Source organism: Rhea pennata, chromosome 23 (assembly GCF_028389875.1).
Source record: "Rhea pennata isolate bPtePen1 chromosome 23, bPtePen1.pri, whole genome shotgun sequence".
NCBI classification, from domain to species: domain Eukaryota; kingdom Metazoa; phylum Chordata; class Aves; order Rheiformes; family Rheidae; genus Rhea; species Rhea pennata.
In genome coordinates, this window is record NC_084685.1 from 1,825,599 (window position 1) to 1,848,675 (window position 23,077).

The 23,077-nt window shown below is 42.0% G+C and overlaps 1 protein-coding gene across 6 annotated transcripts; it reads left to right on the forward strand.

The window, feature by feature from the left end:
- Window positions 1-1,945: 1,945 nt before the first annotated feature.
- CTPS1 (CTP synthase 1) lies at window positions 1,946-22,709 on the forward strand. 6 transcript variants are annotated; one of them, XM_062593933.1, is made up of 19 exons: window positions 1,946-2,021; window positions 2,569-2,746; window positions 3,244-3,414; window positions 4,221-4,321; window positions 5,526-5,642; window positions 8,179-8,262; window positions 8,405-8,485; window positions 10,318-10,469; window positions 11,735-11,867; window positions 13,434-13,522; window positions 14,233-14,327; window positions 14,899-14,961; window positions 15,712-15,755; window positions 16,642-16,738; window positions 17,022-17,077; window positions 17,161-17,257; window positions 17,636-17,780; window positions 19,626-19,716; window positions 21,310-22,709. In XM_062593933.1, the coding sequence occupies exons 2-18, from the start codon at window positions 2,581-2,583 to the stop codon at window positions 19,708-19,710; spliced, it is 1,776 nt and encodes a 591-aa protein (XP_062449917.1). In that variant the 5' UTR covers window positions 1,946-2,021; window positions 2,569-2,580; the 3' UTR covers window positions 19,711-19,716; window positions 21,310-22,709. The 6 variants fall into 6 exon arrangements, 5 of the variants coding, with proteins under 5 accessions (XP_062449917.1, XP_062449916.1, XP_062449914.1 ...); XM_062593932.1 differs by having other exon boundaries at window positions 1,962-2,021; window positions 2,573-2,746; XM_062593930.1 differs by lacking the exon at window positions 1,946-2,021 and adding an exon at window positions 2,307-2,389.
- The last annotated feature ends 368 nt before the right edge of the window (window positions 22,710-23,077 follow it).

Genomic DNA, 23,077 nt, shown 5'->3' on the forward strand with positions numbered 1-23,077 from the left:
CAGGGCTACAATCGAGTTTTTATAGAAAAGCATTTTCATGAGATTCTCCTTTGTCTCTCAGGATCTTTGCCAAAAGGCCAGCAATCTGCTGCACAACCTTTTTCACATGGCAACTTGAAAAGGGGCCCTCAATAAAAGTTGTAGCAGCAATCAGCATTCTAGTAGAAGGAGTTGACTGGCTTCCATTCACTGTTCCTTTCTTTTCTAGCATTCGCATGTGGTACTATTGGGCACAGCAATTTTGTGGAGAGAGCATACAACTGGGACATGTTAGTTACAAATGGTAGCAGGGCAGTTCAAATTTAACCCATTCACACCAAGGTTGTGAACGTGCACAACGCCCACTAAAATGTCAAGAAGCTATTTGCAAAAGCCTCCAGGTATTTCGATAAGGGAATAGCATAAATGATCAAAAGATGTCTTTTGTGTAATCAAGGCAGCTCCCCTCACTGAAGAAAGCCAAGTTTGTAGTATAATAGAAGAGGTAATACATTTAACACAGATTAAAGAGATTAAAGAGCATGAACCGTGACAGGAAAAAAAAAGAAAAAAGAAACAGAAAATGAATCATGAGAATGAAGCTGATCCATAGTGCTGAATAAGAGGACCACTCACTGAGTCACCAAGATGAAAAGCACTATTCTTCAGCTGCAAGATCTAATAGCAAGGAAGATGCATAACAGACAAAAAAAAAAGTAGGAGAAAATAGACAAAACCAGCTTAAGGTAGCATTAGCATAAAATGAAGAGATCTAGTGATTTATTTAAAACTGTATTTCCCTGTAAGCAATTGCATTTGTCACACAAAAGCTAGATGCTTAAAGAATACACAGAACAACCTGTTTATTAACCCATAAGTAAAAATCTATGAAAACATTTAGGGTAGTTTAAGACTAGGTCACATTGTGCAAGCAGAAAGAGGAAAATGTGCATGAAGCATCTGGAGCAGTACTCTGACAACTGCATGGATCAGTCTGCCCAAAAGCCAAGAGAAATCTCTTCATTTGAGATTCCATATATCAGCCTAACTACATTCTGAAGGCAAAATGCTGGCCTACTGTAGAGCAAGGCAAAAATACCTTCTGACCTAACAAGGCCAGGTTTCCCCTCTATCCTCCTCTGCATTTGCTTGGGCTTATTCCTCTTCCCAGAGATCAGCTGCCTGGATCCCATCAGCCAGCTAGTAAGGAGGAGAGAGGAGGAAAAAAAAAAAATGGAAAGGAAAGAAAGCTTTGTCTGTATTTTGAGCCTCACAAGCTCCTTTCAGTTCTTTCTCTAGAAAACAAAGAGCAGCTGTTAATATCCAGTGTGAGGGAGGCAGATTCCTCCTCCTCCTGAAAGGACTACACCTTCCCTGTTTCTCTGCTTTCTTCTTGCATAGCCTCAACAGTCACTGCAAGAGTAACTGAGGCTAAAGCCCCAGCAGGACTGCAAACAGCCCACGCAGCCGGTTTCCTCTCGCCCAACAGCGACAGCACCCCAAGTCCCTGTCCGCGGAGGGAACGGCAGGGATCCCCAGCAAGCCGGCCACGAGACCTGCCAGTGCTGCGACCCGCGGGCAACCGATTCTTCCCGCCACGGAGGGCCCGAGCACAGAGCTCCGGGGCAGGAGGGAGGGACGAGGATGGGGGCCCTCCTTCGCTCGTCCCAGCCTTTCGGCCTACGAGGCCGCCCGGCCCGGCCCGGCCCGCAGCGCCGGCGGCATCGTCAGGCGTCCACCTGACAGGCGCGGGGTGCGGCAACCGCCGCTGCCGTTACAGGAGCGCGCGCAGCCTCACCAGCCCCGCCCCGCCCCGCCCCGCCCGCGAGGGTCGAAGCGCCGTAGAGCGCTCCCCACTACTGCGCAGGCGCAGCCCTCCCCCGGCGCGTGCGCTCCCCGGCGCGCCGGCCTCATGCGCTTCACAGCCGAGCCGGCTTGCTGCTGCCCCCGCGCGCGCGCGCACGGCCGCTCCCTCGCGCCCTCCCCTCCCCCCCGCCCGCCACGCAGCCTCCTCGCGCCGCCACGGGGCCCGGCGGGCACAGGTGAGAGGCGAGGGGAGAAGGCAGAGGCGGACGCGACCGCGGGAGGGGGAGAGTGGGAGGGCGCCGGCGGACGGCACCATGTGGGCAGGCGCGGGGGAGGAGGGGGGAGAGCAGGCGGGACCATGCGGACCCCCGCGGTGCGGTGCGGTGCGGTGCGGAGCGGGGGAGGAGGGAGCAGATGGCGGGGCCGGTGGCCGGGTAGCGGGCGCTGACAGCTCGGCGGGCCGGCGGGAGGGAGGGGCCGGGGCGGTCAGGCCCCGCCCCGCGGCGGGAACCTCACCGGAGCGGGGGGGCAGCGCCGCTGAGGCGGGAATGGGGGGAACCAGCTCCTCTGAGAGGCAGGAATGGAGGGAGTCCCTTGCTGACAGGTAGAAATGGGCGACGGGGGAGGGGGGGCACGCCGAGGGGTGGGAGCGGACGAGGGCTCTTCGCTGCCTGGCCAGGACGACTCTTGCTGCCGGGTGGGAGGGGGAGTCCCTCAGGCGCCAGGGCTCTCGTAGCCTTCCTGGGGACGGCAGCCAGAGCCCTGAGCCTCCGGTGGTCTCAGGCAGCGAGGCAGATGAAGTACATCCTGGTCACGGGCGGGGTGATCTCTGGCATCGGCAAGGGCATCATTGCCAGCAGCATCGGCACCATTCTCAAATCCTGCGGGCTGCATGTCACCTCCATCAAGATCGACCCCTACATCAACATCGATGCTGGCACCTTCTCCCCCTACGAGCATGGTGAGTGGGGCACAGCAGGACCAAGACTGGCCGCCTGGGCTGGCAGCCAGCCCTGAGCTGTTCACCAGGGTGTTCCAGGTGGGTGCTGGGTGCTATGCTTGCCTGGTAAGGACCAAACTGTTTTTCATGGCAGAAGCATCTGGTCCTGCAGAGTTGACCATACTGCAAGCTGAGCCTGTCAGCATCCCCAGAGGGGTGGATGGGAATGATCATGCCACCATGCGCCGAGTAGCAGAGATGTACTCTCAGGGGCTTTGTGTGCTTAAATCATTGCAATCTATGAGATTGCTGCCTCTGTCCAGGGATTTAGTTTTCAGTATATCACTCCTCTTTGTTAGGCAAGGCTTTTAATTTCAGTAGCCACCCCTAAACTTGCTGTAGCAATTGAAGAAGCTCTTTCCTTATGTGTAGTTCTTCTAGCTTTTGCAGGCAAAACCAAGATGCTGGTGTGGACTATATCTCCTTGGTGTGTGTTTGCCTTTTCCTATGTGCTATAGGAGAAGTGTTCGTGCTAGATGATGGAGGGGAAGTAGACCTGGATCTTGGTAACTATGAGCGCTTTCTTGATATCCGACTCACCAAAGACAACAATCTGACTACTGGGAAAATTTATCAGTATGTCATCAACAAGGAGAGGAAAGGAGACTATCTTGGCAAAACTGTCCAAGGTGATATGAAGCTTCACTTCTTATGCTTAGAAATATATGTCATGTTTATATCTGGCTTGATGCTTTTGTACTTCATTTTAATTTCAAATCTTTTGTCTGATCTACACTGTTCTTATGGTGCTGGGTTTTTCTTTCCTTTTAAACGGGAGGAGGGAAGCACACCAATGCAGTAATACTGTTGTTTGCCTTAATGAATCAAGTTACCTCTTAACATCCTCAAAACCCAGTGCTCAGCACCATACTGTATATTTTGACCTTTTTGCTGTTCTTAGATACAACTTTCTAACATAGCAAATACTAAATGTAAACAGACTTCTCACTAATAGACCTATGCATTATTTATTCGCTGCTTAAGATAGTTATTGCTTTTTATAAGTCATTTACATGATGCTCTTGTTTCATTAGAAAACCTAAAGGATCCTTGAGGATTAGGTCAGTCCCTTCCCTTTTTAAGCATTCACCATAGTTGGTTTGGGTAAAGATTTTTATAGACAGTTTTAAAATAGAATAATTCTTTCTGCTTAGTGCATGGAACTGTTTGTACTGGAATCTTCTAGCTTAAAGGGAACATTGCTTACATGTGTTTAAATTGAAGTAGGATTACGTTTCTTGCCAAAGCCCATCTCTTGAAAATCACAACCAAGAATAACCACTTTAAAAATGCAGTCTTTAAAGACACAAATCAGTACTTGGAAGTGATTTGTGAAGCACTGCCTAGTTATTTTCAATCACTTGCTTTATAATGATTTAAAAAGAGAAAGGTGCATGGGTTGTGGCTTTAACCTTTGCCATGGATTCTTTTTCAGTTGTTCCCCACATCACAGATGCTATACAAGAATGGGTAATGAGGCAGGCACAGATTCCTGTAGATGAAGATGGCATTGAACCCCAAGTGTGTGTGATTGAGGTTTGTAGCTCTTAAAACTATAGTTTTATGTCTTGTGTGGAGCAAACTGACATGCAGGCAGGTTTTGCTTAATAAAATATTTTTCAGTAATATTCAACTTTGCATGTTGTTGAGCTGGTTAAAAATTCCCCTTGTTAGCCTAACATATTCGCTGTAATTTTTTAGATGCTTTGTGTCTGAAATCATAGATAAAGACTTGGGTCTTGGACACTACCATTTTTGAGATGCTTTATTTTTTGGTGTAATCTGAGTTAAGCCTATAGAATGAATTTCATTTTCTCTAGCTTTATACATCTAAATCTGAATTAATCATGCTCTGCCCTCTTTTTACTTGATGGAGAGAGGTGAGTCAGGTAAATCATCCTCTGGAAGTATTTGTCTTTCCTCTTTGGCAATAAAGAGAGCCTTGGAGTGACTAGGTCAGACACAGACCTGTAAAAGTGATCCAAACAGGTTAGCGGTGACAAAACGCTTTCTTTTTCCTGTGTACTGAATGGGGCATCCTGCTGCCAGAGGTGATACAGTAGCACTAAGGCTGTGAGCTGGTGCTGCTGAGTTGGCTAATATGGGAGAGAGGGAGGCTGTCAGAGTGCCCATGTCATGGTGACATGGAACTCTCCCTCCATTTCTGTTCTAGGATTCATAACCCTGCATCCTGAAGCACTTTCTTAAAGCATGCACAAGCTTCTCATTGTTCCAGTGACTGCTTGCGTCTCTGTTCCTGTGCGTGTCCAAAACGCAAGCAAAGGATCTCTGGTTACTTAAACTAGCAGAAACTTTGCCTCTCAGTGCCACCTAATGTTCATAAATGATAATTTTGAGGATTTGTGATGGCAATTCACCAGCATTTGTACCTAGGTCTTTTCCCAGAAGAGAGAATAGAGGCAAAGTTAATGGCTGTTTATATCCGTCCCTAAAGAAGTGCTGCCCATTATAAGAAGCTGTTTTTCTTGTGGCTTTTTGATCTCAGGAAAGTCATAAAGATAAAATAGTTGTTGGGATAGAATGGAGACCATGGAAGTTCTGCATGCAACTGACAAATTGTGGTGCTTTTCGTTCTAGTATTGATGCTCCTTTAGGGAAGCAGTGGGATGTGCTGGGGAGATGGCTTAGTATCCTTTAAAGTATGTTTTTGCATGTTTTAGTATACCTATTTAGTATAGGAAGTTTTGGTGTTAATTCTAAATGTCTTTGTCTTTTTTAGCTTGGTGGAACAGTAGGTGATATTGAGAGCATGCCTTTCATTGAAGCTTTCCGCCAGTTCCAATTCAAAGCCAAAAGAGAGAATTTTTGTAATATTCATGTCAGTCTAGTACCCCAGGTGAGGATCTGAAACATTTTTATATCAGAAATGGTATATCTAAAGACACAATTGTATTTGTATTTCTGTATACAGAAGCTTCTGGAAGAGATAGAGAATATATAGTTACTTTTTAAAAAAAGGTTTGCAAGAAGTAAAACGGAAACTTTTCAAAGCACGTTACTGTGTAATAGATCGTTGGGAGTGCAGCAAATACAGTTTTGCATCTTTAACTGCTGTTCTTCTTTCCATGCAATTTGCTCTTAGCTTCTAAAGTTCAGATTGCTTTCTAGTGCTGAAACTTTCCATTTCCCTTCATTTGTACACAGTCTTTCACTTCTGTAAAGCTAATATAAAGTTCAGTGATAACAGACAGATTTTACAGCCGTTTGAACTTATTAATAGGCTCATATTCCAAATTCTTCACGGAGATGTTTAATATTTCTGTTTGTCTGTTCTTTTTTTCAAGATTTATGTTATCTGTACTTGATGAAATAAATTGGGTTAATTTTGTAATTTCAAAACATAACACTATTTTGGAACAAAATCTGATTTGGGATTCTTTGTAAGTGATATTTTTTCTACTTGTTTTGATCTTTAACAGCAGTTTAATAGACTCTCAAATCTGACTGCTGTGTAAGCCATAGCAATCTGAGTGGCAGTTGCCCTTGGTTTATAAATTTAACTAACAATAGGTATTATGAGGCTGTGATGTGATAACAATCAATTAATTAGGGATCAAAAAGAATTACAGGATACCCTTCTGTGCCAATTATTTGGGATGAACTCCAATCAATACTAAAGCATGTCCAAGGCTTTTGACACTGTCTCCCATAACATCCTACTAGAGAAGCTCTGGAAGTGTGGATTAGATGAGTGGACAGTGAGGTGGATTGAGAACTGGCTGAATGGCAGAGCTCAGAGGATCGCCATCAGTGGCATGCAGTCCAGTTGGAGGCCTTTGGCTAGTGGAGACCCCCGGGCTCAGTACTGCTTCCCATCCTGTTCAACTTCTTCATCCATGACCTGAATGAGGGGACAGAGTGCCTCCTCAGCAAGTTTGCTGATGATACCAAGCTGGGAGGAGTGGCTGATCTGCCTGAGGGCTGTGCTGCCATTCAGAGAGACCTGGACAGAGTGGAGAGCTGGGCAGAGAGGAACCTCCTGAGGTTCAAGAAGGACAAGTGCAGAGTCCTGCACCTAGGGAGTAATAACCCTAGGCACCAGTACAAGCTGGGGGCTGACCTTCTGGAGAGCAGCTCTGCAGAGAAGGACCTGGGAGTGCTGGAGGATGACAAGCTGACTATGAGCCAGCAATGTGCCCTTGTGGCCAGGAAGGCCAATGGTGTCCTGGGGTGCATTAGGAAGAGTGTTGGCAGCAGGTGGAGGGAGGTGATCCTGCCCCTCTCCTCAGCCCTGGGGAGGCCTCATCTCGAGTCCTGCGCCAGGTTCTGGGCTCCCCAGTACAAGAGAGACATGGAGAGAGTCCAGCACAGGGCTACAAGGATGATCAGAGGGCTGGAGCGTCTGCCCTATGAGGAACAGTTGTGAGAGCTGGGCCTGTTTAGCCTGGGGAAGAGAAGGCTGAGGGGGGGATCTTATCAATGTCTACAAGTACCTGCAGGGAGAGTGTCAAGGGGATGGGGACAAACTCTTTTCAGTTGTCCCATGCAAGAGGACAAGAGGCAATGGGCACAAACTGAACCACAGGAAGTTCCGCCTGAATGTGAGGAGGAATTTCTCCACTGTGAGAGTGATGGAGCACTAGAACAGGTTGCCCAGAGAGGTTGTGGAGTCTCTTTCTCTGGAGATCTTCAAAGCCCGCCTGGATGCAACCCTGTCTAACATGCTCTAGGTGACCCTGCTGTGCAGAGGCGTTGGACTAGATGATCTCCAGAGGTTCCTTCCAACCTTACTGATTCTATGGTTCTATGAAAGTCTTTTATACTCTATAATGTCTGATATAACAGAGATTTCCATAACCAGATGATGTTAACTGCCCTCTTTTTGAAGATATTTTGTAGTCTTAATACTCCCTTGTCCTCTAAACCCCTCACCAAAACCTCTACTGCAGGAGTTACTGCTAAAAATCATTTCTTCCCTTGTTATGTTAGAAGTACTAGAGAGCATGAGTAAGCCTGGGACTGGGTTCAACGCAATTCAGTGGAGTTAGTGGAGTGGAGATCAGTCTTTTTTCCTCATCTCTCTCTTTCTTCCTGCTCCGTCCAAGTCAGACGATTTAGGGAGAGAAAATAAGAACTTTCAAACATTAGGTACTTGGAGGGAGCAGTGGGTAGAAACCTTAGGATCTCTGATCTTTTCTACTCTGAATGTAATGCATGCTTATTTACTGTACAGACTTGAACACTGGTTTATTCTTACTGCCTTCAGTCCTTGAGATTAAAATGGTGGTATGCAGAGGTATTTAAAGCTCATGTGAAACGTCTAAAGAATGAGTCAAAGCTTTGCATGATGAATAGGGTAGAGAGTAACCTGGTGAATCTTTGCCATGTTTCATCAGAAGTTAATATAAAAAATTCTGCTCTTTTCTGACCAGCCAAGCTCTACAGGAGAGCAGAAGACTAAACCTACCCAGAACAGTGTTCGTGAACTCAGGGGTCTTGGTCTCTCACCAGATCTGGTAAGGTTTAGAACATGTAACTGTTTGTTTCCCTCCCACCACCCCCCGAGTCATGGAGACTTTGCTTATTTTAGAGACTGGTTATGCGAGTGTGTCGGTACTTCTATTTCACTTCACAGCCTTGATGTTGCTGTTCTTTTAGATTGTTTGCAGGTGCTCCACTCCTTTGGATACCTCAGTAAAAGAAAAGATTTCCATGTTCTGTCATGTTGAACCAGAACAGGTAAAAGATTGCTGTCTGCTCACTTCCTTAGAATAAATATTCTAGCTGTTTGTCAAATGCTGAGACTGGAGTTTTATCTGAAGCCTAATGTTCTTGCATTCTAACTCTGTCTTTTTTTAACTGCATAATACATTTGCCTGTTTGTCTTACTGCATTCCTTAAATATGTAACCATTATAGAAAGACTCATTTTTATGCCAATATCCAGTTTCTCTGAATAGGTAGATGTACTCTAAGAGGCTTAGAGGAATTTATGGAAACCAAGATATTTTCCCAGTAGCTGATTTTGACCTTACTTATCTTTCCAAATTCCTTCTGTGAGTTCAAAAGAATGAGTTTTTTTTTCAGTAATTAGAATCCAAAGAGTATTTGCCCAAAATTGGATTAAAGGGATATGTGAATTTATTTTGTGCACTGCTTCTCTCACAACATTATTTTTCTGCCCAAAATTGTCCAAGAAGAAGTTGCACAGGAAAGTTTAAATGCTATTTAAGAGGAGTCTTATTTCTCTTGAATGTTACGTGATATGCAAAAATTCCATGTTAATGTCACCCTTTTTATACCAAGGGTAACCTGTATAGTATAGACTGAATTAAGCCTTTGAAGTCCAACTATAGCTTGTAAAATTATGTCTTTCTGTGAAATATGAAATACCACTTCACAATTTTAGGCTCTGGTCAATTTTATTAATTTCCTGTAAAATAAGATATGAAACTGGGTCTTGTAGTTCCATCTAGTACACTCAGAATTAGTTAGCAATTATATTAATATGTCAGCAGCACAATATCCACCTATACTAACTCCTGTTGGCCAGCAGTTTTAAGTAAATTGGCTCTAGTTAGTCACTTTCTAGGACGTTTAATGCGATTTTGCATATTTATTTCTCTAACTGTGGTTGTACTTTAATTAAGAATTAAATGATATTGACTACAATGTGGGAAAATTTGCATTTTAGGAGATTTTAGTGGGTGGAGAGTTGAATTCTGCTCTCATTTGAGTCAAGAGAAATGAGAATTTAAAAATAGATGTGCCAGTATATTTTTGATCCTTAAAATACAGCTGAATTCTTGATGAACATGTGACAGTTGTCCAGAGACATCTTTCCTTTTCTGCTGACGTCCATTTCGGAATGGACTAGAACTGCTGAAGTAAATATTCCTCGTTGGTCTAAGAATTACTTACAGTAAAATTGTATGTTTAAACCTAAGTTTGATGAATGACAACCTGGAAAATTAATTGCTGAATTGAGATCATGCATTTCCTTGGACTGTAATCAAACTGGGAGCTGTGGGCAAGACAGAGCAAGAATCGTGGATGAAGGATGAAGGACTCTGTTACACTGGAGGTGTAATTCTAGAAGTATGAAGACCTTCATTCCTGAAAGCTGATGATGTCTGTTCAGGCAGAGAGACAAAGAGTAGGTGTGACTAGGCTTGTGGCCAGTTTAATTCCAATTGCAATTAAAGTTACCAAGAATATAAAATGAGAGAAGTTTCTGTGATGTTCTTTGAACTTGGCTGTGCAACTTGCGTAGCAGCTGATTTTTTTTATTGCTGTATCAGCCTGTCATAGTCTTTCCCAGGGAGCTCCAGTGAGCAGTAGTGACCTCTGAGAAATCATACAGCTTGAGAAGCAGTAATGGATGACCTTTTCAGGTATATGGAAAGTAGCATTAAGCTATTTAGGCAATTAAACAGATGTTATTTCCTGGAGGAAGTATGGGAAGTGGCCGTATAGTTGTCCTCTAGAGACAGAAAGTCTCAGAATATCTATCTAAAAATAATTGCATAGGCACTTAGATCTATTTTAATGACGTTCGTATTTTATGAACAGGTCATCTGTGTTCATGATGTCTCTTCTATATACCGAGTTCCTCTGTTGTTAGAGGAGCAGGGAGTTGTTGACTACTTCAGGCACAGGCTTGACCTTCCCATTGAGAGGCAGCCCAGGAGGATGCTCATGAAGTGGAAGGAAATGGCTGACAGGTGAGCTGCATGACAAGAGTGTAGTTTGAGCCAAAACTCCAGACTAGTTTCTCTACTCAGTCATTGATTATTAGGAGACTAGTGTTATGACTTCATGTTTCTCCCATGTTCTTCTATACTCTATTTTTTTCTTCTTTGTATTTTACTACAAAACCCATTTCCTTCCTAGATGTTTTAACTATTTGGGGGGGGGAATGTTGTGAGCATAAGAATCCTAGTAGTCATTTTACTGCGTTTCTTGTTATGTGTTGATAGTGTACTGTCTATGTTAATACGCATTTGAAATAGTTTAAAAGTTGGACAGCTCTGTGCCCCCTTTTTATACAGAAAAACCTGTGTTATGGTGACGTGTTGAAATCCTTTTATAGGCCTACTTAGGAGTCATTAGGAGTGTCAGTAAAAATGTACTTTGAGTATGCTTTCAGGCAAGTGAAACAACTGTTTTGTAACTGTTCTGTCCAAGACTCTTAGGACACAGTACTCTCTTCTTTTGGGGAAAAGGCTGCTTGCTTCTGGAGAAATAGTGAGTTGATTCTTTTTAATCAGCATCTCTGCCCTCCTAAAGCCTTAAATATATTATTCCCTGTAAGAAATTCATTCTCTAGACCAAGGTGCTACCATTTATTTATATACAGTAGCACCAACACAGGCCACAACTCCAGAGAATCTCAATAAATGCCCTCAGTAAATGGCTTTTTTGTATGTATGCAGGAACTCTGAAACAAACTTCAAACATAGCTATAAACAGGAATGCTGCACAAATCCTGTGCTGCTAGATGCTGAGGATTCATGTATGTAGGCAGTACTACTGTAGGAATCCAGAAGTCCTTTCTCTATTTCTAGCTGCTGCAGTGAATTCAGTCAGCAATGTAGGAAGAGGCTGTTCAGTATAAACATATGCGGAGTTATGCTTTGATCTGCTCTCTCAATAGTTTACTCCTGACTTTGGATCTAATACAGTTTCTTGAAAAGACTGTTTTTGAATCTATTCAGAATTGCTTTTCAGTGTAGTGAGGGACAAGCTAATTTATATGTAACTTTCTGCAACTTTTTTTCTCTATCTTTGATCTTTATTTCTTCCATTCCTGTGCATATGTTTGAGTCAAAATTGTTGTAATAGCTCAGTTCTTCTGAAGTGGTTGTGTTTCTAGTGGGACAGGCTTTCAAGAGTCTGGATGTTTATGCTACTTGAAAATCTGGATAGATTTGAAACTATTCTTACCATCATTTCCTGTTAATGGTGAAAGAACCTATGTTTTGTTTAGGTATGACCGTCTTCTTGAAACATGTTCCATTGCGCTTGTTGGTAAATACACCAAGTTTTCAGATTCCTACGCATCTGTCATTAAAGCTCTAGAACACTCTGCACTGGCTATCAACCACAAACTTGATATCAAGGTATGTGTCTGTGTTGTATATATATATGTATTATGTATATTTAAAATATGCAAATATACTTATGTATATTTAAAATATGCAAATATACTTATGTATATTTAAAATATGTAAATATACTTATAATAATATAAAACAGTAATATATATGAGGTGTTTTTTTCTACTTTTTCCACCTACAATGCTATTTGTCTTAAGTAAGTTGATCACAAATCTATAAGCAGTAAGAGAAAGTTAGTACAACCATTGAACTTAAAACTTCTTGTTAGTTTACAGCATGCAAACGTCTATTGTCAGGCATAAAACAGTTTCAGAGCAAACCAGCCTTTCATCTGGTAGGATATGCAGGGTATCTATAGAATTGATCAGAGCCCTTCAGTGCTCAGTGTTACGTGTTGAACTATGATACAGCAGTGGATATATTTGAAGAGGGCACTGTTGCTTTAATTTCTGATAGAAAGTAGTTCTTTTCTAGAGTTGTTGGTGTTACTTTGTGGTACTGTCTGATTTTATGACACTTCTACCTCATACCTGATTAAGGTCTTAATGCTGGCTGGCTGCGCAGATAACTTTTAAGAGTCTTGGTCATAGCTAGATCTTCTGAAGAAGTAAAATACCTAACTGTTGCCTGAAACTTTACCTTTTGTTTAAATGCATTTTTTCAAATGCCAGGCAGATTCATGATGCTAGTGAGTCATGGAAACAGGTGCTTGATTTGTAACAGCATTGTTTCAAGTCTAAGTTTCCTTTCAATCTGCCTTTTATTTATTCTTCTTTTTTGTTTTGCTGATTTTATTAGACTTTGGTGAAGGGTACGTGGATATTTCTATGAATAGTTCTGACAAAACAGTATTTATAGGGTTTAGAAGGGAAATGGATTTCTCAAGTCCTGTGTGTGAAGATCTTATGTCAGGTTAAGGAGCTGTTTAGCAGAATTGCAAGCTTAAAAGAGAAAAACAGTTGTTTGAAAGGTTAACAGATTGACAAAATATCCAGAAGTTCAGAGATACTGGAGATGAGAGACTTGAAAATCTGTAGTTTTCGTTATGCGGAACATTGATCATAGCATTCTTTAATTAAAACAGCCTGTGTTTCACAATATCCTGTTTGTTCTTCAGTCCCTCTTGAAGATTTGTTGATGTATACTTGATGATATTGTGATTCAGTTATTTCTTGTTGTATGATTGTTTGTCTGCATTGCTGTATGTTCTTGTCACGTTCATTGTGCTCCATTAAGACTTTGCATTTATGAAGCTGGGTGATGAGGACTTCAGCTTCATGTCTGTCACTGCAATGGTCCAGAGAGGGGAAGATACTAGAAAACATGGTATATGTTTATGCATCAGTAGAGTGTATGATAGTGGTGAGAAAGCAATTTTGTTGGTTAGCATACAGAAAATCAGATTAGAAAAATTGTAAAAGCGAATATCTAGTAGGAAACAGTCCAGAACTGTCCAGGAGGAATTATGATTTCTTAATTTAATAAGAATTATGGAGTACTCAATATTTGCATGCTTGTGGCAGTATCTCATCGTCCTTTTTTTTTTTTTTTTTTATTATTTCTCCACAGTATATTGATTCTGCTGACTTGGAGCCAGCTACTCTACAGGAAGAACCTGTCCGATACCATGAAGCATGGCAGAAGCTATGCGGTGCTGAGTAAGACTCTTATAATCTGACCATTTCCTCCAACAGTGTCTGATAAACTTGCTGCCGTTGCCGGTTTTTGAATTGTTACAAGCCTTGTCAGAGACCCTTCTATTGGGCACTGTACCAACACATTCTGACACTGCCCCGGAGAGCTAATGGCAAAATCTAGAAATATCAAATAAATGAGGGAGATCGTAAAAGGCAGCAGTAGGGGAGATGATTATGTACACGAGGATATGCACAGACTTAGTGGGGAAACAGAGAGGGAGAGAAAATAACGGAAAAGGATAGATGCTGGCAAAACCTGTTAAAGCCAAAAGGAGGAAAAGGAAGTTGTCAGTGCAGCAAAAGTTTTTCAAAACTTCCTCAGCATGTGCCAGGCTGGGAGATACATTTGCAAATAGATGTTTGATGCAGGGGGTGTGAGTTGTGCAATGTGAACCATTCTATGACAGCCTGCTTTCTTGGGAAGATTAAACGCGTACTTGGAAAATACTTCCCTGAATATTCTGTCGGTTTTTATGTGGCAGCTTATGTGATGTCATATAGAAACTGTGCTGCAGACAGGTCTTACCACTTAGAGAACTTAAAGGTTCTTTCAAGTAGTGAATCACTGAGGCCTGTAAATCCAAGGTTTTATAGAAGGGAGGTGGTACATGATTAGATGGTGATATGTTGGTGAGCCCTGTGTGAATGCACTCTTTTACGTCCTTATGCAGTGGAGTTCTGGTTCCTGGTGGATTTGGCGTTCGAGGAACAGAAGGCAAAATTCAAGCTATTTCCTGGGCAAGGAAACAGAAAAAACCCTTCTTAGGTGAGAAACATGTTTCATCCATAAGAAAAAAAAAATAGCCTAACTTGTCTGCAGCAAGAGCGCTGCTGCTGACTTTCATTAGGATCTGAATGTACAGTTTTGAAGATACTTGGCTGAAGAAAGCAGTTGTCTATGCTCAGCTTAATTGGATAATACAGCTGTCATCTTTAGTTAGCTCTGGAATGGTCGGTGTTGGCTGGGATGAGATAACAAGAAATCTCTGCAGTAGAGAGATAGGAGTCTCACAGGGAATTTCAGAGGAGACTGTGGTGATCTTGGCTCCTGGAAAAGATGCAAAGGAATGTGTGACAGCATGTAAACCAAATGGACATGGTGGGAGACTGGAAATGGCTTGTGAGCAGAGTGGATGTGGAAGTGAGATATGGAGGTAAAACTTGTCAGAACTACTTGGCACAGTGTGAACAGCCCCCTAAATCCAAGTCCCAGTCAAAGCCATCACCACAAGATTTCCTGTGCATCAGGACTGTTCTGTGAAGATGCATATGCTTTGTAGTACAGGCATTATGGTCACTGTCCTGACTTGATCTTTGTTCTGCCTTTCCTTCTACAGGGGTTTGTTTGGGAATGCAGTTAGCAGTTGTGGAATTTGCACGCAGTGTTCTTGGTTGGCAAGGTAATTGCAAAAAAACCTTTGTGAACTTACATAATTTTTTTAAGTGATTGGTAATATCTGTATTTTTTTTGTTTTGTTTTTGATGGGTAGGGAGATTTAATTTTTTTTAACTTACAAAATTCACCTGTAAAATGCCCATACATGTTGGGCAGTGTACGGTGCCATGATAGCCAGCAGGAGTGAAAATCAAAAAGCAGTTCAGCTGACCAGGCATTTGCACATGCTCCAGAGAGCTGATTTGCTTTCTGGGCTCCACTGCCTGAAATAACTAGATTCCTGTTGTCAAAGCTGCCTTTACAGTCTTTTAAATGTAATCTCTTAACCTGATTCTGAGTCTCATTAGTAGTGAAGGTGAGGGAAAATGTCTCAGAGTACTACTCTTCCCTTCTCCCTCCCTAGCTTTGTTTTAAAATACTGTAAGCTGTTGTATGTGCACTCCCTCACTGATTCTTCATGAACCTTGTTGTTATCACTGATTGCACTAGCACTGGTGCATTGCACCAGTATTGCACCGCTGTATTGCAGCCTCTGGGCAGCCTCAGAAAATCACATCAGACACTGGTGATAGTCTCCTATGCCTCTCCTGTCTGGGGCTGACAGGCCTGTGCAGGTGAATGGCTCAGAAAAGTTAAGGCTGCTGCTTGCCAGAAGTGTGGGTATGAAACACAGCTGTAATCAGGGGAGATGCTCTGTACGCATGTCAGAATGTGAGGGACTTTGTGTTTCTAATCTATGAATGTAACATTGCAGATGCTAACTCAACAGAATTTGACCCCAAAACTACACATCCAGTGGTGAGTATATGGTGACTTGCTTGTAGCATTCTTACTTTGCTAGACTTCTCTCTGTGTACCTGCTGGTACAGAGACGAGCTTGGATTAGCTTTTTGGGGGGTTTTAAGTCTATCTTTCATCCTTTATTAATCTGAGGAGAAAATATCTTTGCTTAATTAGCCCTATGGCAGTTGTTGCATCTTAAGATTGTTGTGCTTGTAGTAGGTAAAATACTTTTAATTACACTTTTTCGTAAAACCGGATGTTTTCTAAGAGCTGAAATGTTCACAGAGTAAACAGTAAGGATTTGGTAATATCCAGATTTCACTGCATAGCAGTGTTTAATTATAAACTCAAAAATTAACATGGTCAGACATGAATTCTTTGAAAAATTTATATGTGGCTGGACTTTTATACCTACAGTCCTCAAACTGCAGGCTGTTTATGCCTTGGCCAGGGTGCCTGGCTGGCTGGCTTCAGCTGAATGCTACTCCAAAAGGAGAACATTTCCAGAAAACAAGTTTATGAAGTTATTGATCATATTTAAGTGACTCTGATTTTGACGTTTTGTTTCTTTGAAGTTGTTTGGGTTTCTTTTTAAGTTTGAGTTTAATAAATAGTATGTTGATAGTGCAGTGGGATCTTTGTGTAGGCTTTGACTCAGACCATTTCTTATGCTAAAGCTTCCCAAACACCTGCAAACCTTCTGTATGTTTTGTACAGTTTTTATTAGAATAAGCCTCAGCTGCTGATCTAGTTCTGTTGATTTGCCTTATCAAGACAGTGTTCCTGCAGTTGATTTACTTGTTTTCTGTATGGATTTTGACTTTTTTTCTCCTGTTAATGTTTCAAAGTCTGCCCGAGACTGTTGTTGTTCTCTCAGTTACACTTCCATTTCTTTTCCTAGGTCATAGACATGCCAGAGCATAATCCTGGACAAATGGGCGGGACCATGAGGCTTGGCAAGAGAAGAACACTCTTCCAAACCAAGAATTCAATCATGAGTATGGCATTTCTTACCTCTGTTGGAAGTGATTCCTGGGAATGAGGTGCCTGTATGGTGGGTATGGGGAAGTGATACCTAAGAACCAAGCATGTGTTAAAGCATCCGTGAATGGCAGGTGTTGGTGGATTTGTTCTGGTAATGAAATGGAGATCAGTCAATCTGGTCCCCTCTAGAAATGGCAGATTTTGGTGGACGCTAGTCGTATTAACTTGTTAAAATTTGGCATCATATGAGCTGTGCTTGGTATTTGCTCTAAGATAGTAACTTTTCTTTTGGTGTAGGGAAGCTATATGGGGATCATGATTTCTTGGAAGAGAGACATAGACACAGATTTGAGGTAAAAATGCTGTTCTGAGTTTTGGGCTTTTCTGTGGAATCCAAGCACAAGAGATGATGGATTTGCTGTTTCTGGTCTTCTAGGTCAATCCAGAATTGAAGAACTATTTTGAAGAGCAAGGTTTGAAATTTGTAGGCCAGGATGAGGAGGGAGAGCGAATGGAAGTGGTTGAGTTGGATGGTGAGTACTTCAGCAGCTGGATTGTGAGGTATTTACAAGGGAAGCCATTCTGAGGTTAATCAAGCAAGGACCAGTCCAGGTTCTCTCCCAGAACCATTCTATCCATAAAATGACATTTTGAATTAAACTAAAACAAATCCCATGGGCCTGTCCATGTAGAAACAAGAGACAGAATATGAATGAGAGTTCCTCCCCATCACCAGAGTTCAAACTCAGTCAGCGCTTTCAACTGCAGGAATAAGTGGGCTAGTTCAGCCACAGTGAATATAACTACAATGAACTGGCATTTAGGAGGCTATCAAAAGGGCCTTGCAAGCAAGGATGGACTTAACAAGAGACTTGACATGAAGTGTATGTGTGTTCTGTTTTTCCCTTTAGAGCATCCATTCTTTGTTGGTGTACAGTATCACCCTGAATTCCTTTCTAGACCAATTAAGCCATCTCCACCATACTTTGGCCTCCTCTTGGCATCTGCTGGAAGGCTAATGCATTATCTACAAAAGGGCTGCAGGCTCTCACCCAGGTAGGTTGAATGGGGATGCCAGTCTGACCTTTCACAGACCAGGGCTGCTTCTTATAATGTAAACTAGAGAATCGTCTTGGCTCAGAGTGGGGCTTTGCTGAACTCATAACTAACTAGCAGGTGCTTGCAGCACCTCTTCCTTTTCCTCTTTCATTGAAACCTACTGTCTTGCATTTTAATATTGATTGTAGTGCCATAGAGTTGCACTGTGCCATGGTAAAGTCTTGACTTCAGGGAGACTGTCTTGCAGAGTCCCATTGGGAACTGGAGTTGTGGGAACTGCAACTAGGCTGCTCTTTTAGATGCTTGGATGACTGGAGACCTCACTGTGTTTTTTTTCCCATGCTCCTGTACAAGTCCTAGGTACAGGTTGAACTTTTTGCTTTAAGGAATGTGCCCTGGTTGTTCTGGCTAACATTTTTTTTTCTGCTAACTCAAGCTTTCTGTTGGCTCAGTTTGCAAAGTGATTAATGTTTGGGATAGATTTAACAATGTATTTGCTTCCTTCTACTGCTCTTTAATGTTCTGCAGTTCTGCTTAGTAGACATGGGAATGTACAACAAATAAATACCCCTTTGGTGGTGACACTCACTCCTCCTTATCAAGGACATTGCAGAAAGCCCCTTGCAAAAACACAGACTGGGTCTGGGCAGCTAGGGACCAGCTTTGCTGAAAAGGCCCTTGGAGTATTTTCAGCAAGCTGAACATGAAACAGTAGTATGTCCTGGCATCAAAGAAGGGCAACAGCATCTTGGGCTATATGGACAGGAACACAGCTGTTGTTGATAATCACTTGCAGGAAATGATTCTGTCTTTTTACTTGTCATTGACATTTGTTAGACCACATCTAGAATACTGTGTCCAGTTTAGGGCTCTTCAGTACAAACAAGACATCAATAAGCTGGCGGGAGTTCAGTGAAGGGCCAGCAAGAAAGTCAGGGGGCCCTGTCACTTGCCCTGTGAGGGGAAGCTGAGGGAGTTGGATTCCTTCAGCCAGAAGAAGGGAAGGCTTGGCGAGGGGGCAAGCTAATAGCAGCTTACCAGTACCTACAAGAAGTGCATGGCAGGAGGATGAGACATAACAGGCATAAATTGAAATAAGAGAGGTTCTGACTGGACACAAGGAAAATCTTTTTCACTATTAGGTCAGTCAAGCTTTGGAGTGTGTTGCCCGGAGAGGTTGTGCAGTTTCTGTTCTTGGAGGCTTTTAAAATGGGACCAGATAAAGCCCTGAGTAGCCAGGTCTGATCTGATAGCTGAACTTGCTTTGTGGGTGTCCTGAAGTCCCTTCTAATCTGAATTATTCTGTGGTTCTGAAAAAGATGTTTACTGGCAATCAGCTGTTACTGGGAAGCTGAAATAGAGTGGCTTGTGGATGGTTAACCAATTACCTATTTCCTATTTATTGAATTTAGTTTGGATTAACTTTGCCTTTATAAAGTACCTATTATATATATACTAATTTAAATGCACAAACCTTAAAAATAACTGTAACTGAGCCCCATTTCCAAAGAGACAGCTGTAGGAGTTTTGCGTGCTTTGCATTTCTGTATTCTCTTACTAGGCATTTCCTCCAGAAATCCTTAAGATGGTTACAGAACCCTTAAGATTGTTCCTGTGTTCAAGAACTGGTTCCAGGCTCCCTGATGTTTGGTTAAAACATATGTTGACTTTCCTAAGGCTTTCTTAAGTTCTTAGTAGCTCTAAAGAAAGATAGGAACATAACAATGTCATCCAGAACCTCAACCAGCAGTGGTTTCTGCCAGAGCCCACTAATTCCTGGTGCAAAAATAGGTCTATAAAACACTTGTGCTCCATAAAACAAAAGCTTTCTGAATTCTGCAGGGACACCTACAGCGATAGAAGTGGCAGCAGCTCACCCGACTCAGAGATTACAGAACTGAAGTTTCCATCAGTAAATCATGACTGATTCCTGGTAACTTTTAATGACCTCAACATGTTTCCTTATGGAAAAATTCCTTGCCCAGTCTTTCCTCCTAACTTCTGAATGTTTCGAATCAGTAGGTAGAAAACTGGCACAGTATGAAAAGTCCTGGTGCTCACAAATGTGGTCCAGCTGTGTCAAGGGATGCATAATACCTCATGTCTAACAGCTGTGGATGAGTATTTCCTTTGCAAATTGACACATAATAAAGCATAAAAATATATGTGAGAGTTTGGGATTGACATCAAATAAAGAAACAAAATACAAATATACCACACATTCTTGAAAACGGAGGCAAAGCTGAGCAAGGGGTTATTGTACTTAGAAAGTTTAGTATTTTCAGAGCAATCTCAGCTTTGCCCAAGGAAAATTATTGAACTAGGTCTTTTCCCCTCATTGTTTGAGACAGCAAGATTCTGTGTCAAACCAGTGGGTTTGAGCTTTGAATTGTAATAAGGACCATAGATGTTATGTGCCTGTGAAAACTGGGTATATACAGTCCAATCTTGGAGGGGAGGCACTAACCCTAGCATTCAAACTTTCAACTGTAGATTTTTGCTGATGATTTTGAAATGAATGTTCTGTCATGTCTAAGGATACCTATTCCATGAACACTTTTTCCCGCTGTTCCAGCTGTGTTCTTTTGTGTGGTGTTTTCCGACAAGTTAAGCACCATCTGTGTACGTGCATGTCCAGAGAGAGCAAGATTTTATTATTGAGTGCCAGTGGGTCAGGATGGCCAACTCATCATTCCGCTTGCCTTTCTTTCTTTCAAGTGACTGTTATATGAACTGCAGAGTGAAACTGAAGGTTAGCCCAAATCTAGACTTCCGTACTTCACTGTGCCTGAAGACATCAGCACAGAAATACTTGCCCATCCTTGGTCATGGGACTAGGCCTTCATTTGCCAGGCTGAACATAGTTGGGCTCACTGAGTACTGGATTGTTTCAGATGTGCTGCAGTAGCAAACTGAAGAACTCTGCTGTGTAAAACTTCCTCCTCCTCCCAAAGATACCCTGAAACTTGGGCTCACTGACAGTGTCTAGAATGCCTTCTTGACATGAAAAATAGCGGGTGCTGCATTGATCCTGATGGATGCTCTGCCTGCAGGCAATCCCCAAAATAAAGAAGTTGTAGGGAAAAGTCATTGGTAGGTGTGCTGCGTCTTCTGTCTGGTTGACAGAGGTACTGGGTACAAGTCTCAGCTCAACTCGCTGTTAAGAACTGCAGAAAAATCAGGTTTTTCTTTTTGGTACAGGCAATACTAATCCAGGGCTAGGAAAGGTTTGAAGTTCATTTCTCAGCTTTGCAGTGCTCACTTCCTAAATTTTGTTTTAATGCTGACTTCTAGAATGAACATGCTTTCATTGGGGATGTATTATGTTACTTTTAAAATTACCACAATGTCCCTATAAACTAATAGATGTCTTTTTTCTGGGAAAGAGGAGTCTTGTCAGGTCCTAAACATTATGTTCATCTGGGATGATATATGTAAGACTCAGACTTCAGTGTGCTGTGTGGTTCCAGTCTGTTGCTCTTGACTATCAGTAATTCCTTCTCCTTTTCATTCTCTCTTTCTCCAGGTGGATCTTCACTGGAAGAGAAGAGCCTTCATTAGATTTTTCAGACATTCTTACAGCAATAGCTTGAACACTGTCAGCTTTGGGCTTTCTTAAGTTATGGTTTTATAATTTTGTTATGAAATCCTGTTCCTTTATTTCCTCAGTTCTTCTCTTGTTTATATCCTATATGGATTCTGATTATTTCTGGAGGAGAGCTTATCACAGCGCATACATCTCTAGACTTTTTTCAGTTAGCACTATCTTGGAGATAAAAAGCAAATTTGGATATGAGATTTAATGTGTTAATGTATTGGAAAGAATCCAGTTGCACACTTCCTTCCTGGTGCATGGTAATACTAGCATAAGTTTATGTCTCAGACACACTGGCATTTGAGTTGCTTTCTTCAACTTCTCTACTCCTGAGCAATCTTTATTACTTAGTTGTGAAATTATTTGGATGATACTAGATTTGGTGGCTGTCTTCATTCAGTTCTTGAGCTGTGCTGTGCTGCAGAGAATAGGCCTGTTAAGCTTTATGCAGTCTTTATTTGAGGAGGAGGGAGTTGGATTTGTTGTTTTTTTTTCAATAATATTTAAAAATATTTGGCACTGGTGATCTTGGTGCATTCATTGCTGTCAATGAACCTTTAACCAGGAAAATCTTATTCCTGGAATAGAAGAGTTAATCTTGAACCTGAACAACTCTTTAACTGTGATATGTCACTCTGCAGGGATGCAATTAGCTTAGATCATGTGAAAAAAAGCAAAACTGTCAGGAAACCCCATCATTGCCTGAAATGAGGCGTAACTAACTGTTAGCCCTTTATATGCCAGTGTTTGCTGGTGCTGCTTCCTAGGCTGGGAAATTTCAACTCCTTGCATCAAGGGGGAGGTACAGAAAAGAAAGTGAACTACTTTCAGATGCTGCCTTTAAAAGCTCCCATTGTAATTTACCTTGGACTGAACAGTTCATGGTGCTTTTTCTTTAATTTGAAGTGGAGCCTTCCTTTGCCTTTTTTAACGCTGCGGAAACATGAGTGTTCCCGCGCTCAGAATGCAATACAAAAGTGCTGTTTCCTGATAAAGAGGCCTAGCAATTTGCCTACAGTGTTACTTGGTTTAGTTTGTAGATGTGTGCTGCCTTACCATGATTTGCTCAGCTTTGCAGTCCTGAGGTGGAACATGACACTTTTTCTTTTCTTTTTTTTTTTTTCTGTCCTTTACTGCAGCGTAAGTGACACGATTTTTGGTCTTTGGTAATTTAAAAGAAAAAAAGAAAGTTTCTCTATTGTCTGAAGTGTCATGTTCAGAACTCTTCAGTTCATTAAGGTTTAGAGAAAGCTGTATGTCTCAAGCCTGGCTGAGTACTAACTCTCACATTGTCTGATGCCAAACTTCATTAAACACTGTTCTGTCTTGTCTTAAGTGGTCTTTTTCACAGTCCCTCTTGCTTTATTTCTTAATTATTTCAAGTATAAGCTGCTTTTAGCCAGGGAAGATTTAAGCATTCTTCGTGTGTGCCAACTAAAACAGTTTTGCAAAAATTACTGACCAAGTTGAGATGTTCTCTATACTGAAGGAAACACCAACCATAAAATGGCTAGTTCTTTAGCAGTGTGAGATTGTAAACTGTAGGACGTCTTTGTTTTCTTTCTCATGGAATGTCTTTATTTTGGCCAAGAATGTAACTGACTTCGTCATGAAATGCTTATTTGTAATAAAAATAAATAACTAGCCAAGAGCTTGCTATATTACTTCCATATTTCAGAGGGAGAAAAAGAACTAAATA

Coding starts and splice junctions, on each gene's coding strand:
- CTPS1 (XM_062593933.1), top strand. CDS start 2,581: ATGAAGTACATCCTGGTCACGGGCGGGGTGATCTCTGGCATCGGCAAG. Junction 2,747..3,243: donor CTTCTCCCCCTACGAGCATG/GTGAGTGGGGCA, acceptor TATGTGCTATAG/GAGAAGTGTTCGTGCTAGAT. Junction 16,739..17,021: donor AACCAAGAATTCAATCATGA/GTATGGCATTTC, acceptor CTTTTGGTGTAG/GGAAGCTATATGGGGATCAT.